Source organism: Diachasma alloeum, unplaced genomic scaffold (genome assembly GCF_001412515.2).
Source record: "Diachasma alloeum isolate Michigan unplaced genomic scaffold, Dall2.0 Dall_scaffold_00180, whole genome shotgun sequence".
Lineage (NCBI taxonomy): Eukaryota > Metazoa > Arthropoda > Insecta > Hymenoptera > Braconidae > Diachasma > Diachasma alloeum.
This window is the reverse complement of record NW_021680346.1, coordinates 142059-156715: the sequence shown is the minus strand read 5'-3', so window position 1 is coordinate 156715 and position 14657 is coordinate 142059. Positions and strand designations below refer to the sequence as shown.

General features: G+C 37.1%; 3 protein-coding genes across 7 annotated transcripts; 2 read left to right on the top strand and 1 right to left on the bottom strand.

Moving 5' to 3' along the window:
• Positions 1 to 53: 53 nt before the first annotated feature.
• LOC107044581 (alkylglycerol monooxygenase) lies at positions 54 to 4434 on the bottom strand. 5 transcript variants are annotated; one of them, XR_001461351.1, is made up of 9 exons: positions 4370 to 4434; positions 3731 to 3940; positions 3276 to 3403; positions 3035 to 3186; positions 2340 to 2443; positions 2070 to 2232; positions 1311 to 1711; positions 906 to 1257; positions 54 to 822 (listed from the first exon to the last, which is right to left on the bottom strand). XR_001461351.1 is itself a non-coding variant. In XM_015266531.2 (8 exons), exons 1-7 carry the CDS (start codon positions 3863 to 3865, stop codon positions 991 to 993), a joined length of 1350 nt encoding a protein of 449 aa, XP_015122017.1. In that variant the 5' UTR covers positions 3866 to 4404; the 3' UTR covers positions 54 to 822; positions 952 to 990. The 5 variants fall into 5 exon arrangements, 2 of the variants coding, with proteins under 2 accessions (XP_015122017.1, XP_028982402.1); XR_001461352.2 differs by having other exon boundaries at positions 54 to 818; positions 3731 to 4404; XM_015266531.2 differs by having other exon boundaries at positions 952 to 1257; positions 3731 to 4404.
• A 147-nt stretch (positions 4435 to 4581) lies between these two features.
• LOC114841045 (nucleolar complex protein 2 homolog) lies at positions 4582 to 10465 on the top strand. Its single transcript, XM_015267799.1, has 8 exons — positions 4582 to 4695; positions 4959 to 5735; positions 5829 to 6053; positions 6143 to 6331; positions 6464 to 6715; positions 6804 to 7019; positions 7100 to 7915; positions 10378 to 10465. The coding sequence occupies exons 2-7, from the start codon at positions 4989 to 4991 to the stop codon at positions 7601 to 7603; spliced, it is 2133 nt and encodes a 710-aa protein (XP_015123285.1). The 5' UTR covers positions 4582 to 4695; positions 4959 to 4988; the 3' UTR covers positions 7604 to 7915; positions 10378 to 10465.
• Positions 8502 to 14352, top strand: LOC107045494. The gene is made up of 10 exons (XM_029126559.1): positions 8502 to 8552; positions 10502 to 10624; positions 10758 to 10845; positions 11099 to 11278; positions 11354 to 11394; positions 11472 to 11631; positions 11867 to 11982; positions 12056 to 12176; positions 12614 to 13675; positions 13825 to 14352. Exons 1-10 carry the CDS (start codon positions 8502 to 8504, stop codon positions 13986 to 13988), a joined length of 2106 nt encoding a protein of 701 aa, XP_028982392.1. The 3' UTR covers positions 13989 to 14352.
• Positions 14353 to 14657: the final 305 nt, after the last annotated feature.

The window sequence follows — 14657 nt, the reverse complement described above, 5'->3', positions numbered from 1 at the left end:
TTCGTAATAATTTACTTTGAGAATAGCAATGTTTTTAGAATGAAAAAACAAAACACAAAAAAAATTTTGCTTTATTGTTTTAGACTTTTTACACGCATTACGTTGCTATTTGTATATTGAATATTTTGATTAATTAATAATGAAGCAATTTAAAGATATATGTTCACTTTGTACTATACGTAACAGTAACAGTGCTGTACTTGAAAAAACTATTGTGGCATCGTTTTTGTAAAACAATTTCAATCTTGATATAATGCCTTTTTGATGAAAAATATGAACGGAAGGGGTGGAGAAGAACAATGGAAACATACTCATTTTTATCTTAATAATTAAGTGAATTAAAGTATTATACAATTAAAAACAATAACAGTCGTATTATTTTTTCGAGTAAATGTTTACATACGAAAAAATTTAACAGAAAAATCAAGCGAAATACGTAGGCGTTTTTTTTTCTTTTTTTTTGTTCAATAGAAATGTTCAAAGATGAAATCCTGTTGACATTTCCTATTGAAAAAAAAACGTAAAATAAAGTGAAATTCTTTAATGAAGTTGGCTAAAAACAAATACAACTTTCTATGGTAGTATTCGCCTGTTTTTTCTATGAAATTTCTTAGTGCATTCCTTAAACACAGGTTTACCAAACTGTCAATACGGCTTTAAAAGTTCACCAATCCCTTATTACGTCATTGAATCAATACCCCAACCCAATGACACGGTAAACTGTACTGAGGGAGTATGCCACGTGGATTAGAATTCTTCGATTCTACGGCTGCTCCTATATACCTCCTGTTCCAGCCATCTTTTCCAGCCATGTCTTTCTTTCTTTTATATGAAATTCAATTAAGAAATAAGTCCAAGGTCTTGTGTAGGTTCTTAACGTTGATATAATGTGAATACAAACAAACCAAAGAATAATCGCGACGGTACGTGATGTGAAAGCTGCGTTCGTACCTCGTCTTCTGATTCTCGAGTCATCCAGATTTGTTGATCCTACTGTCTTCTGTTAATAATTGGTATTGTATCTCTGATTGTTTTTACGCCCCAGAAGCAGCAGGACGTGAGGTAGATGAGAAAGATGAATTTTGATGTGATTTGAGGCTCGATCAAGATGTCATTTTTGGTGATGTATAATTGAAGGACGCATCGCGTGAGCTCAATCATCCCCGCATATTTGTACTTGTCGAAAAGGAGACCGATTGTCGTCAGTGCAAAGATATTGTTCATTATTATTGTACTTTGGTTCAAGGTATTGCAGTCCTGAAAGACAAATGTGAGTGAAAAAAATTCATGTGATTTTCAATTAAACTCACTTGTTTTTCTCCGTAAAGCTGATAATGCGTGTAAAATACGACGATAAAATGCATGATAATATAAATCTTCAGGCAAAAAGATATCTGAGGATTATATTTTCTTCTGGAGGTGACGTTGACTTTGTACTCATCAAGGCCGAGTCTCGGTGCACCTGGAAACCAGCTCGGTCCTTTCCAGAAAGCCGCCAATTTATTTCCCAGACTTGTCATACTCAAGCTCTTTACGAACATTGCTTTTGTGTAGAATGTCTGGAGATACAGGGGATTAAATGTCCGGGGGCTCACGACGAGGCCGTAGATTATTTCCTCCTTGATTTTTTCACTTGTAAATGTGCCAAAGAGACGATCCCAGATTATTAGAACACCTCCGTAGTTTTTGTCGAGACAGTATAAATTGCATCCTAGGTCAAGTTGAATATGTTGAGGGATTGGCATTTTCAATTTTAATGGAGAAAGAAAGAATTTTTCCATTTTTTTTGTGAATTTGTTTTTTTTTTTTGTAGAAAAATGCTAGTTCAATATATATTATCATCTGATTTATGGCTCACATGAATGGATTCATGGAATTCCCAAAGAGAAATTGAGGAAGAAAAAAAAACAACGAATGCCAACAATAGAATTCAATAGAATTCCAATGATATTTTTCCTAGTTCAATGTACCTTACAAAACCCCTCATCCCAGCACTTGTTTGGCTTCGAAGGCGAAGGTTAAAAGCGTCTTGGCATTACAACAATTCTCCTACCAAAAACAAAACCTACCATGATGCACCCGATGATGTTTCGGTGTATTGAAAACGAGCTCAAGGGGTCCGAGGTCATCGATTACAGTCGTATGAATCCATAATTGATAGATAAGATTGAATTGATGATGCGCTATGAAGTGGGACGGTGGTATGAAGGCAGCAAGGGGTAAGTAGAACATCTGTAAATGGAGATAATAATGCAACTCGTCTTCTTTTTTTTGGACCTGATGATTGAATAACATTTAGAGGTATTGATAACGTGTAACATGAGTTGTTATTCACTCACGAAGCTGCACCACTGTTGCAAGACAGACTGCCGCAGTCCAACCACAAGATTGAATTCCTCACTACTATGATGTACTTGATGTTGAGCCCACAAGAAGTGAATTTCTCAAAAAACAATAATTCGAAATTATTGCCAATGAATGTTTCAAAGGATTTATTTGAAATTATACGTGCGAAAAATTTCGTTGAAATGCCCAACCGATTCGAAAATTCTATTAGTTGTTGGGCGATTCTATTGACTAATGCTAAGTAGAATTTAATTTTTTTATACAATTTTTTCTATAGGCATTGCTCGACATGAATTTTCGAAATTTTTCCACCGTATTTTTCTTCTATTGGAAAAAAAAACACGCATGCACACATAAAAAAGCTGCACGAAGCGAAATGTTTAGTAAAAATTACGGAACTCACAATTCACTCACCGATTACGGAATCGACTCAGAAAATTTAAGTGATGGTATCGTAATTTTTCACAGGAGATTCAGATAAAAAGTACGGAACGCTCCGGAAAAATTCCGTGACAGTTCCGTAAAATTTCCTACAATCACATTTCGCTCCGGAACTACGGAAAAGATACGTAATTTTTATTGAATATTTCTCTCCGTGTGGGAAATTTTTCATTATAGAATCGGCCAAAAACTAGCTAACAGAAGGTTGACTAAAAATGGCTAGGTTTTTAACAATGAAAATCGTTACCATGATTGGCACGATGCACCCAATAGTAACAAAAATCAACCCCCAGAGCCGTCAGATACCATGTCCCCACAGAATTCCACGGCAAACTCCATATCCGATAGTCTTCATAAATCTTGATGTACAGATAGTATTCGGCACCGCGACACAATATTCTACAACATCAACAATTGTTTTTTTTTCTTCACGAGGATGTAGAGTTTCATGAGGATGCAGATTCACATATAGAATTACCTAAGCTTACCGTCCAGATTCCGGAAGAATCCAGTTGCAGAGCGATGTAACATGATCGTTCAAGCGAAAAGTACTTTGTTTTTTTGAGACAAGAATTATCTGCTCGAGGATTATCAATATGAAGAACGAGGGCCAGACCTGTAGAATTATATTTCCCCAATTTTGTCATAATTTTGTCAAGGTGGAATAAACTAATGAGCAATTTACTCATTGAAATAATGATAGCTCCAATGAAAATGTACATTCAGCAGATTTTTTCAACAAAATAATAGTTGAAAATTCTCTTATCAATTTGAAAAATGACCAATTACTTCAATTTATTGGAGCAATCGTATTGCTCAATTAAACAAAATTAATTCCTACAATTGAAAACATTTATTTCACACCTTAATTACGAAATGAAAGAATTTTAACAGTGAACAATGCAGCTAAAAAACTCGTTAAATTGAATGAAATAATAATTACCTCTGTCTGATAATCCGGCACTTGTCCCTCAAATTCAAAACTCGCCTCATAGGGATTTACAATGTACCACAATTTTCCGGCATGCCTCAGGTATTGAAAATACCCACCCGATTTTTCCCGTGTATTATTCATCATCACTGACCAATTGTGCGATCGCTAATGCCGATTAAGAAGTGCGTACATACACGGCAACGTCGCCACTGAACCCTCCTTGTGGTGGCGTTTCGATAAGAACAATAAAAAGAGAAGGCAAAAAAATATTGAAAATAAAGAGAAGAAAAGTGGAAAACTGCATCGGCAGCAATTGCCCACCCATTCAATATGACAACTCTCTGTCTTTTAGTCGTTGAACCGCATATGCATTAAGTACACAATTACATAAGCATTTGGCGCACGTGAATTTATCACACGCACAACCGTTAAAGCTAATAATATTTCACAGTGCAAAAAAGCTTTTTTTAATCAATTTATTATTGCAAACCATTCTCGTCACAATTTCATGACTATTTTTTCATCTTCTTCATTATTTTTGATTTAATGAATTCGAGACTGTCAATTCATCAATATAGTCGGGATGAATGAAAAATTAATGTAATTAATATAATGCGATTTCACTGAGACTGCAGTTTTAAAACTCACGGTTCAACAGACGACTGCATCGAATTTTTTACTTATATTTCCTCAGTACCCAGCATTTGCTCATTATTTTTGTTGACAAGGTACGTCTATTTTTATCATGCATTATCGGTCGAATGACTCAAGGACGTTGTAAATACGCGCCGCGTATATTTATTGTCGGTAAGGAAGATGTTGAGGTTATCTTGTGGGGCTTTTGTGTGTTTATGCGGCTGTGTAATCCACGTGTTGTCGAAGTGTTTCTATTAAATTTGAAATTGAAAAAAAAAATCCTCAGAAACGAATCAACAATTGCTCTGAATCCATTGAAATTGTTATTTGTCGTTCAGGTACGTTCACAGAACATTTGCAAAAGTTTTTTACAAGTTTATTTAATTGATTTTTCATGCTGGGAGAATTATTTTCGAAAGTTAGGTTAACTCTCACAAAATGAAGCCACAAGGGCATTCTTGATGTTTAAATTATCATAATTATTTCACAATTAGTAATTTATAAAATAAAAAATTACGAGGAAAGCTAAGAAATGAAAATCTTCATTATTATTTATCAATAATAATCAATTATCATCACAATTGAATTATTCACATTTCAGTAATCATATCAGTATAATCAGCGCCTTCCAATGAAGTTAAAAAAGACCCGCAAGACAAAAGTCGAAAAAAGAAAAAAAATGAAGAAAGATTTGAGTGAAATTACGACTGACGAGTTTTTCAACCAAGACTTTGAGGCATCAGCCACTGATTCTGACCTAGAGACCGGAAAGCCCGCGGATTCAGACTCTGAATGTGAGCTGGACCCCAAGGCCCACAAAAAGTCCCTCCAGAAATTGCAAGACACAGATCCAGAGTTTTACGAATTTTTGAAACAAAACGACAAGAAACTCCTCAATTTCGATTTGTCAGACCAGGAAGATTGTGAGGATGAGAATGAGAATGCGGATGAGGAGGTGCACGTGCCCAGTGAAAATTTACAAGTGGCCAGTGACGAGGACGATGATAATGATGATGATAACGAGGCCATGGAGAATAAATCCCCAAAGGGAATGACAAAAGTTACCCTAAAATTGCTCAAGGTCTGGCAAGAGGAGATCCAAAAGGACAAAACCACCAAGACGATCAAGAGCATCACCGAGGCCTTCCACGCAGCTTTGTTAACAGTAGCTGATCCAGAGGGTGCAAAAAACATTCGATATAAAGTTGAAGGTAGTGCAGTGTTCAATGGAGTCGTCCAATTATGCATTATCCACCTGCCCACTGCCTTCAGAAAATTGTTAAAAATCTCGTCAAAGTCAAAATTCGAGGCTCACAAGTCCAAGAGATTCGCCAAAATCAAAGGAACCCTCAAATCATACTTGTCTGATCTGCTCAGGGTGAGATTTCAGTTTGCTGTTGAAATTTTCCTGTTTGACATTTGTCTATTCTGGTTCGAGTCTAAATTCAATTATTATGATCTTGTATTTTAGATTCTTCAGAATGTTACATCACCAGATATTCTTACGGTCCTGTTGAAGCACCTTCATCAGATGATACCGTATACTCAATCATTCTCTTCGTTGAATAAACCTTTGATGAAAATTTTACTCAAGCTCTGGTCTTCTGGGGAGGAGACTGTGAGAGTTGTTGCTTTTTTGAATATTTTGCAGATTGCCATGAATAGGACTGATTCTACTCGTGAGACTTTGATGAAAGTAATGAGAATTAATAAGGATAATTCATTTATTTATTGCATTATTAATCCAATAATAGATATTATTAATATTTTGTTTCTTCTATTCAGACAATGTATATTAAATACGTAGAAAATTCAAAATTCGTATCGGAAAGTACATCAGCTTGTATAAACTTCATGAGGCACTCGTTAGCTGAGATTTATCTCCTCGATCACAATCTAGCCTACACCCATGCATTTTTGTACGTTCGCCAGCTCGCGATACATCTGAGAAATGCAGTTACATTGAAGAAGAAGGTAATGGCCTCTTGAATCATATTGATTGGAGCCACCAATTAAAATAATAACCATAATAATATAGAGGGGTGTGATATCCGGCTGATGAATAATCAATCAAATCATTGCTGAAAATTTCTCTTTAATTTTCAGGAAAACTTTCAAACTGTCTACAACTGGCAGTACATAAACTCCTTGAGATTCTGGACAGAATTAGTGAATCTATCGAATAGTAAATCAATGTTGAGATCTCTTCTCTATCCATTGGTACAGATCATCATTGGGACAATCACATTAATTCCAACAGCACAATTTTATCCATTGAGGTTCCACTGCTGTCAAATGTTAATTAACATTTCCAAAGAGACAGAAAAGTTCATTCCCGTTTTGCCATATTTATTGGAGGTGAGAGAAGCCATTTGAAGATGATTACAAACAATTCTATTTGTAATTTTATTGATTTTAATGACCATCTGCAATTTTGAAATTGTAGGTATTGACATGTTACGATTTCAACAAGAAACACAAATCAGTGACAATGAAACCATTGTCATTTATATGTCTATTGAGAATGTCAAAAGGTCAATTGCAAGAGAATGGCTTCAAGAACAGTCTGATTGATAATATTTATCAATTGATCCTGGAGTGTGCTGCCAAGGATAGCCACACGATATGTTTCCCTGATATGTATGTCTTCTGTATTATCCAGGTAAATATATTTAAAATAAAACGAGTGAATAACAATATCAATTAAAAAATTTTCTCTGTACTAATTATTCATCTTTGCAGCTAAAATTATTTTTAAAGAAATGTAAAGTCGCCAACTTTTGCAAAAAGATGAAGCAACTCATGGACAAAATTCAGGAGAATCGTCAGTTCATAGAGACAGAACGAAACAAGATAATCGTGGACCTGAGTGACATGCCAACAATCAGAAACTGGGAGAACACAATTAAAAACAAAGGGACCCCACTATCTAAATTCTACCAGTCCTGGTACAATCTCCACCACTCCCAGAAGCTCAAGATGTTGACTCAGAACGATGCGGAGGGAGACTTGAGGCTGCCCATCCTGAAAAGATCAAACAAAAGAAAGCAGGGGGATGATTTCGATCATGACAGTGATCTTGACATGCCCGTGGAGGAGATGAACAAGCTCCTAAAGAAGCAGGAGGAGAAAAAGAGGCAGAAGAAGAAGCAGAGACAGAAGATGACTCGTGAAGAGGACGAAGAGGATCTTCCCACTAATGATTCTGATGTCGTTAAAGACACAAATTTAGATGATTGGAATTAACTAGTTAAGATTTTCACGAAATATTTATACACCACAATATTTTCGTTTTTATCAAATGGTTTTTCAATCTTTTGTTGATTTCTTACGTTTTAATATTGATGCTACAGTTCATCGGCAAGGGATAAATCTCGTCGATTATTTCCCCACACAAATCCTCAACCCATGCAAACAGCATAAAGTTCCAACCAATCCTAAGGTGTCGCTTCTGGTGGTCTATTTTTACCCTTTTTCACGATCCACAGTCGTGGAAGTTAGTAGCTAACGGCTGGGCCACCTAATATAAAGCCACAATCCCTCGTGTTGTAATTAGCGGTATGTAAAAAAAAAGTGAATAAAAAGTTTTGAATATTGAGCGTTGTTGAAAATAAAAAGCCCACCAACAAAAAAACAAAATACAGGAATAATTAAAACGTACGTGGCTAATTATTCGTTTTGTTTTGTTGAAAATTTAATTCCCATAGAGTAGTGGAGTTTTCGGTGAATATTAATATTCATGGCATGAAACATCAACTTTTGGAATTGACTTTTGGAATCTATTTCAATGAATTGTTAAAATTATCGAAATTGTGAGTTGTACATAGAAATACAGTTCCTTCGCTTGAAATATTGATGCAAAGGTCCTGAAATTGAATAAAAACTACTGACTATTGATGATTATATTGAAGATAAAAGTAAAAGAAATCAATTTAAAAAAAAATAGTTTTTTTCATTGTAAAAATATCAATTACGAATTGTCGATTCTCTTCATGCAAATGGGTGTGACAAAGCAAAATAAGAATATAACGCATTGCACCTTTCGGAGAAAAAAAATAAATAAAGAAAAATGATTTCAAGTTTTTCCCGCCACGGAATAGCCGGGAAATCTTCGTGTGCATGAAAAGCCGACGTGCCAAAATATATGCTGAATCCTCAGAATTATTCAGCAAGATTCAGAAATCCGGAGGTGGTTGTGAGTTACGCAGCGTGTTAACAGTTTACCCCCACAGTGTCGCATCAAAGTTCTGTGTTGGGTTTATTTGTCTATTTTGATTTGATACTTAACGAACGATTGCTATTACGTAAAATTTTGTGAATATATACACAATTGCCGGACTTATTTGCTATTTTACGAGGGATATAGGGATAGAAAAGATGAGAAGGGCATCCTTCGATAAGTAATTTTCTCTAAAAACTTGTTACTTTTGTCGTCGTGAACTTGAATCAATTAATTGCTTCTAAATCTTGGAATGCGTGAGAAATCCCAATCCGCTTATTATATCCCCCTTCAAACATTTACATGACAATAAAATTTCCTCAAAGGCCAGACGTAACAAAACTCTAGACCATTTCCTCGAAAAAAAAAAACAAAGTGCGCACAAAATTTATTTATACCCCTGTCGTTTAGTGAAAGTTCAATAGCCTTCGGAACGCAAAAAAACATCTCCTACTTCTCAAAGACCATATCTGAAAATAAACCTCATCATCGAAATGTAAAATTCCAGATGTTGACTGATATTTTTTTAAATATTCGCCCGAACGATATTAAAATGTTGTTAATTTCTCCAACCGAAGAAGCAATTGATTCGATTCGAAAGTGATGGCAGGTGGAGAGCTCACACATACACACATACGATATGTCAAAATAAAACGATCCGTCTGTTTATAAACCCACGGACATAACTGAGACAAGACAAGTAATTGGTGATTGAAAATAACCGTGGAAAATCCCGAAGATAAACAGAAGGTTCTCAAGTCTCTTTGAGACTGACTTGCTCTCCCCCCACCGCGTGAATTGAAAGCCCGGAGAACTAAATTTATTGCACCTCTCGTCGATCGCGTTAAGCAGATAACTCGATTGAATGGAACCAGATGATGGAATGAATTCAAATTTCTTTAATGTTGATGACGGATTTTGAGCATTTGGCAGGGACAATGGTCCCACGACAATTGCCGTTGTTTTTATTTTATTTAGTGAGGGCGTATTGGTTCGAGGCCGCGTTGATCTCGATTCTGAAATCGTTCGGATCGTCTCGACTGCATCCACTGGGTGACTTTAAAACGTATTACGTTACAACGGTGGTAGATAAATTTAGCGTTTTCTTTCTCGCAAGTTGTAGGATTGGTCGTTCGTGGCCCATGCCAATGCCGCAACGCGGAATTAATTGGCGTCTTGGATGGCAACCAATTCGTGTTCTTGTTTCCCTCTTGTCCTTTTTTTTTAGGGGGATGTTTTGTTGAAGCTATTGACTAGACCGGGAATTGTTTGGCACGGATTGGATTGAAGAAATGTCAATTCTCATGATGATACTTTTAGATTTGGGAATAAATGAGATGAATGATTTAACACGGAGTTTAGTTTTATTTTTCTATGAATAAATCTGAAAGTTTGAAGGGCTTGTGATTATTTAAACTGATAAATACTCAAAGAATTTCTATAGAAAGGATTTGTTCAATTGATTAATAATTGTAGTTCCGCTGAAATCTCAAGGAATTGTGTCATTGAAAATTCAAGTCCATTGGGGAATTTCATCATTCTTTCCTCCAAATGAAAGGCAACATCACTCTCTGGACGAGATATTCATCAAAAACTCAAATAGCACTTCGCTACTGATTTATTACTGCTTGAAACAATTTGGCTTGACGCTTCGTGACATATGACTAGCTACTCCTTGCTTGGTTTTGCTTTTCTCATCGCTTCATTCGAAAAGTTGCCTCAAAGTTCACTTCATCAATGAGTTTCTGTATTAATAGACATCTGTATATTCATCTCGTTATTTCTGATTTATTATTCCAAGACCACTAAACACAAAGCGCAGTAACGACAACTCGACATACCAGTACAGGGTTTCAGAGAATCTAAAAAATGTCGAGATAAAACGACTGAACTATCAAAATTTGGATCGAAATTGTCAATTGCAGAGAAGTACCTCTGCCGACAATGTTGTGATACGAACGCGGGGATTCAAACCGTCAGATAGGCACGATCCGTCCAAGAGAGTATTTCTTGAAAAATTGTCCACGAAAATTTTGCACTTCGACATGGTAAGTTGTTCATTACGCGGTAACGGGTAAATCTGCTTCTTCGCTTGTATTGGGACTTATCGGAGGACATGCTCGCATCACATTAATTAATTAATCGTTTAATTTTCTAATGGGATTAATTTTCTCGATTTAGGATAGCGGCGACAAAGCACCTGTTCCGATCAGTTTGGAAAAATTGCTAACACCTGCTATGGACTGTTCGGAATTACTTCAAACGAAGAGTATGTGAATTTGTTTAAAAGAAAGATTAAATGAATATATTCTTTTATCTTTTCATTGTTTTTTAAAAATTGTTTTTGTCGTCAAATCCACTAATTGAAATATGAAAAAGCGATTCGTGAATTCATGTCAAATACCTCGATTATGAGAAAATGGGAGAGAATCTTTTGGATTCTTTCATGTTTTACTCAACTTACGAATAATTGAACAAGTATTATTAAGACGTAATTTATCGTGTATCATTTTTCATTGAAGAAAAAATGTATGCATCTTCATGCTTCTACGCCCCAACCCACCCAACAGTGGAGGATCAAGTTGAACTCGCTCGGCGGATTTCATATTCGTTGAGTGATGCTAAAAATATGAAGAGCAAGGGCCAATCTATGTACGTCAATAGAAAGAAGAGATCAGTCAAATGGATCCACGATGGAAATGGTAAATCCCTTCACTCTCTTCGGCATAATAAATTCTATTCTCCTCAATTCTTAAATTACTTGCATTCCTATTCAGGTGCTGAAGCTGACGAGGAACCTCAGACGTCCATGTACAAGGTACATACAGTACACAGTCGTCAACAGTTACAACTAATATCTCATTGTCAGTAATTAATGTAAATCCTCTAATTTAGGATAAAGTGCCCCTGAAATGCATGATGAATCCAAACGGCAAAGTCCTGGACATTCATTGCATCCAAGCTCTCGGCGAGGAGCCAAACATCGGAACGAGTCCTATAAACGCTGACAAATTATTCGACATTGTTCGTGATTTAAATAATCACAAGGGACGAGGTGAAAATTTAAAAGAAAAACCTAGCGAATTCTTGGTACTATTTTATAAAAAATAAAAAAAATCAGTGTAATTTTATCTTTCTATACAAATCCCGCGATACAAAATTTTTTCCCCTCTATTTTTCTTCTCTTCTCATTGAAAGTTTTCTTTATTAAATATTTCTATTTTGGAAAAAAAACACACGCACACACACATACACTTTTTCCTGTTATTTAATCGGTAAAACTATTTCAGGCGCCGAAATATTCGCGAAACGCAGGAAAAGGTCGGAGAAATGGGTCGTCGACAAAGACCAGCCCTCAACTCCAACGCAAAATTACCCCAAAGCATCAACATACCCAAGCAAACTGGTAAACACCATTATTTCATATTTAGCCCCAACATTTCCAATGAAAATAACAGAGTTTATTGAAATAACTTCAGGATTATGGTGCAAATGAGAACTCCCAGTTGTCGAATATCCCACCACCCCAAAATGACTCGAAGCCCTTCTTCAACCCCTTTACGATGGATTTGTCACTAGATAATGGAAATATGCCATCGGGTGAGCAATTATGCAATTCTGTGTACTTTTTGAAATCTTCTTGGCAACCTAGTGTATTCCCGAGAAAATGCTATTGGATTCATAACGCTATTCAATTGTCTAACAACAATACAATATAGTATATTTCGTTACGAGTGCGGAAAAGAGTTTTTTGGCTCGTGGGAGGTTTATAGCACGAGCCGAAGGCGAGTGATACAATCCCACGAGCCAAAAAACACTTTGCCCACGAGTATCGAACGATATTTTTCATCACAATGTGTGGAAAAGTGAAGTTTTAGGCACGCGAAGCGTGTCTAAAAAGTTACTTTTTCGCACAGCGTGATGAAAATAGAATTTTCTATCGAATTCACTGGGTTTCTTATCATCGCCATCATCAGCTTGATAACTTGCGCCGCTTTCCGCTAACCTCTGCTTCGCTCTCCACCAAACAATTCCAGGAAGCGACCCCCGCTGGTCAAGACCACCCCCCGAAAGCTACTCGCGAAGATACGAGGAATCCCGAAAACCCGGGCCCGAAGTAAAGAAAATTTACTTGCGAGAAGTGGCAGTAGGTACTGAGCCAGACTATCCCATGAATTTCATCAACGGTCACCAAAATGGACTAATGCCGGTGGAGAAATCCCGGAGGATGTCCTTCGATTCCGAGCGCTACGAGTCATCTCAGCAGCAGATGAAGCCCCCCCACCGCATTAAGAAAAATGCAGGCCAGAACCCGCAGAGTTATGCCAATTACACCAATCATTACGTGAACCAATCTCAGGGTCAGGGTGAGCGGATGCTCGAAGAGGAAGATGAAAACGATTACACCCCAGTGCCAGTGAAGCAACTGATTCAGGAGTTTGAGAAAACCTGCCGACCCGTCCTCCAATACAAGCAGCTGAGTCGAAAAATCGTCCCCGTGGTGCAGCAACAAGCCCCACTGGAAGATATTTCTCGTTTCTTCAACGCGGCGCGACCCCAAAAAAAGTACGAGGACTCGAGAACCGTCGCCAAGTACGCCAGCAACGGACAGAGCGCTCACGGCAGTCAGACGACCTCCAACGGCCACGGAAATAATGGCTACGCCAGGGGCTACCAGGGGGCGATGGTCCCTAGGTACGAGTACGACTCGACTGATGATGAGATTGACGACTCCTTCGGGGAATCCAGTTGCTCCGAGAACGGACAGAATTACTACGGACCGAGTCCAGGTCCAGGCTTCTCAAGTGGAAATGGCCTTTCCGCAATGAGCGATTACGACTATCGACGTCAGATGTTCGATTGCGCCACTGAACAGCTCTTCGACTCTCCCGGATTCAGCACGATAATAGACGAAAAATTTGTCGATACTGAGGCTACCGTCGGGGCGGAAACTAAGGCTCTCAACTTGGCGATGATTGCCTCGCAGGAGGACATTATGGAACAGATCAAACAGCTCAGGAGGACTCCTGTTGTGGAGAATCTGGTGCCGGGGCCCTCGCCGGATCGCAGTAAATTGGGGGATTTCATACCGGAGCTAGGCATGATATATTTTTTATTCTTTTATTTTTAGCTTTATTGAAGCCGCTGCTTTCTTGCACTCATTCCTTTTCTTTCTCTCTCACACAAAAAAATAACTATGGTAATTAATTGATTAATATTGATGGTTTTCATTTCATTATTTTTCCAGCAAATAAAATGCTCGAGAGTACCTACAACGGCCCGAAAATTTCTAGCTATCAAGCCCTGACGAATTACAATACAGCACCACGCGGTTGGGATCAATCCCAAGCTGTCTACCGTCCTATCACTTTCCGCAAACCCCAAGAGCCCATTGCCTATTCAGATTTCTGATCAATATTGAGCAGAGAATATTATTGTTATCCACTTGTCTATGAAGGAAAATAAATAAATAAATTGATGAAATTCCCTATCCCGCCGCTATCCAAGAGCTTCGGTATGTTTTACTCATTAAAAATTATTAAAAGATTTGATCAGCAATGTGCTCTATTAATGATATTTTAATAATTCCCTGCCTTGTGTTATTTAACATCGACTCTATTCGTTTCTCACCGTGAGTAGAGAAAATGCTGCTAGAGTCGTATTATGACGAGCCAATAAACTAATTAATCTTGATTTTTCATAAATTATACGGCCAAATGGAAATACGCTTCATATGTACCCACAACTTTTCAATTAAAATGCTTTTGAAGGAGTTTCCTTGTCTTTTTTCCTTTATTACTGTATGCCAAGAAATGTTGTTTTTATAATGTCTCCAATATTATTCTGCAAATTTTGAACAAATCTCAAAAAGAAAAATCGATATCGTATAACCCTAGGTATGTATTATATACCTGCTGACTGATAAGTAGACAAAAACAAGCAAAAGTCAATCTAAAACGTTTGGATTTCAAGTCAAGTCAATCGACAAGATCGGACATTGATCGTTCATTTTTAAACAATTAATTGAATAAATAATTAGTTGGAATCACTCACCGGCTCCGCTTTCATCACCTGTACAAC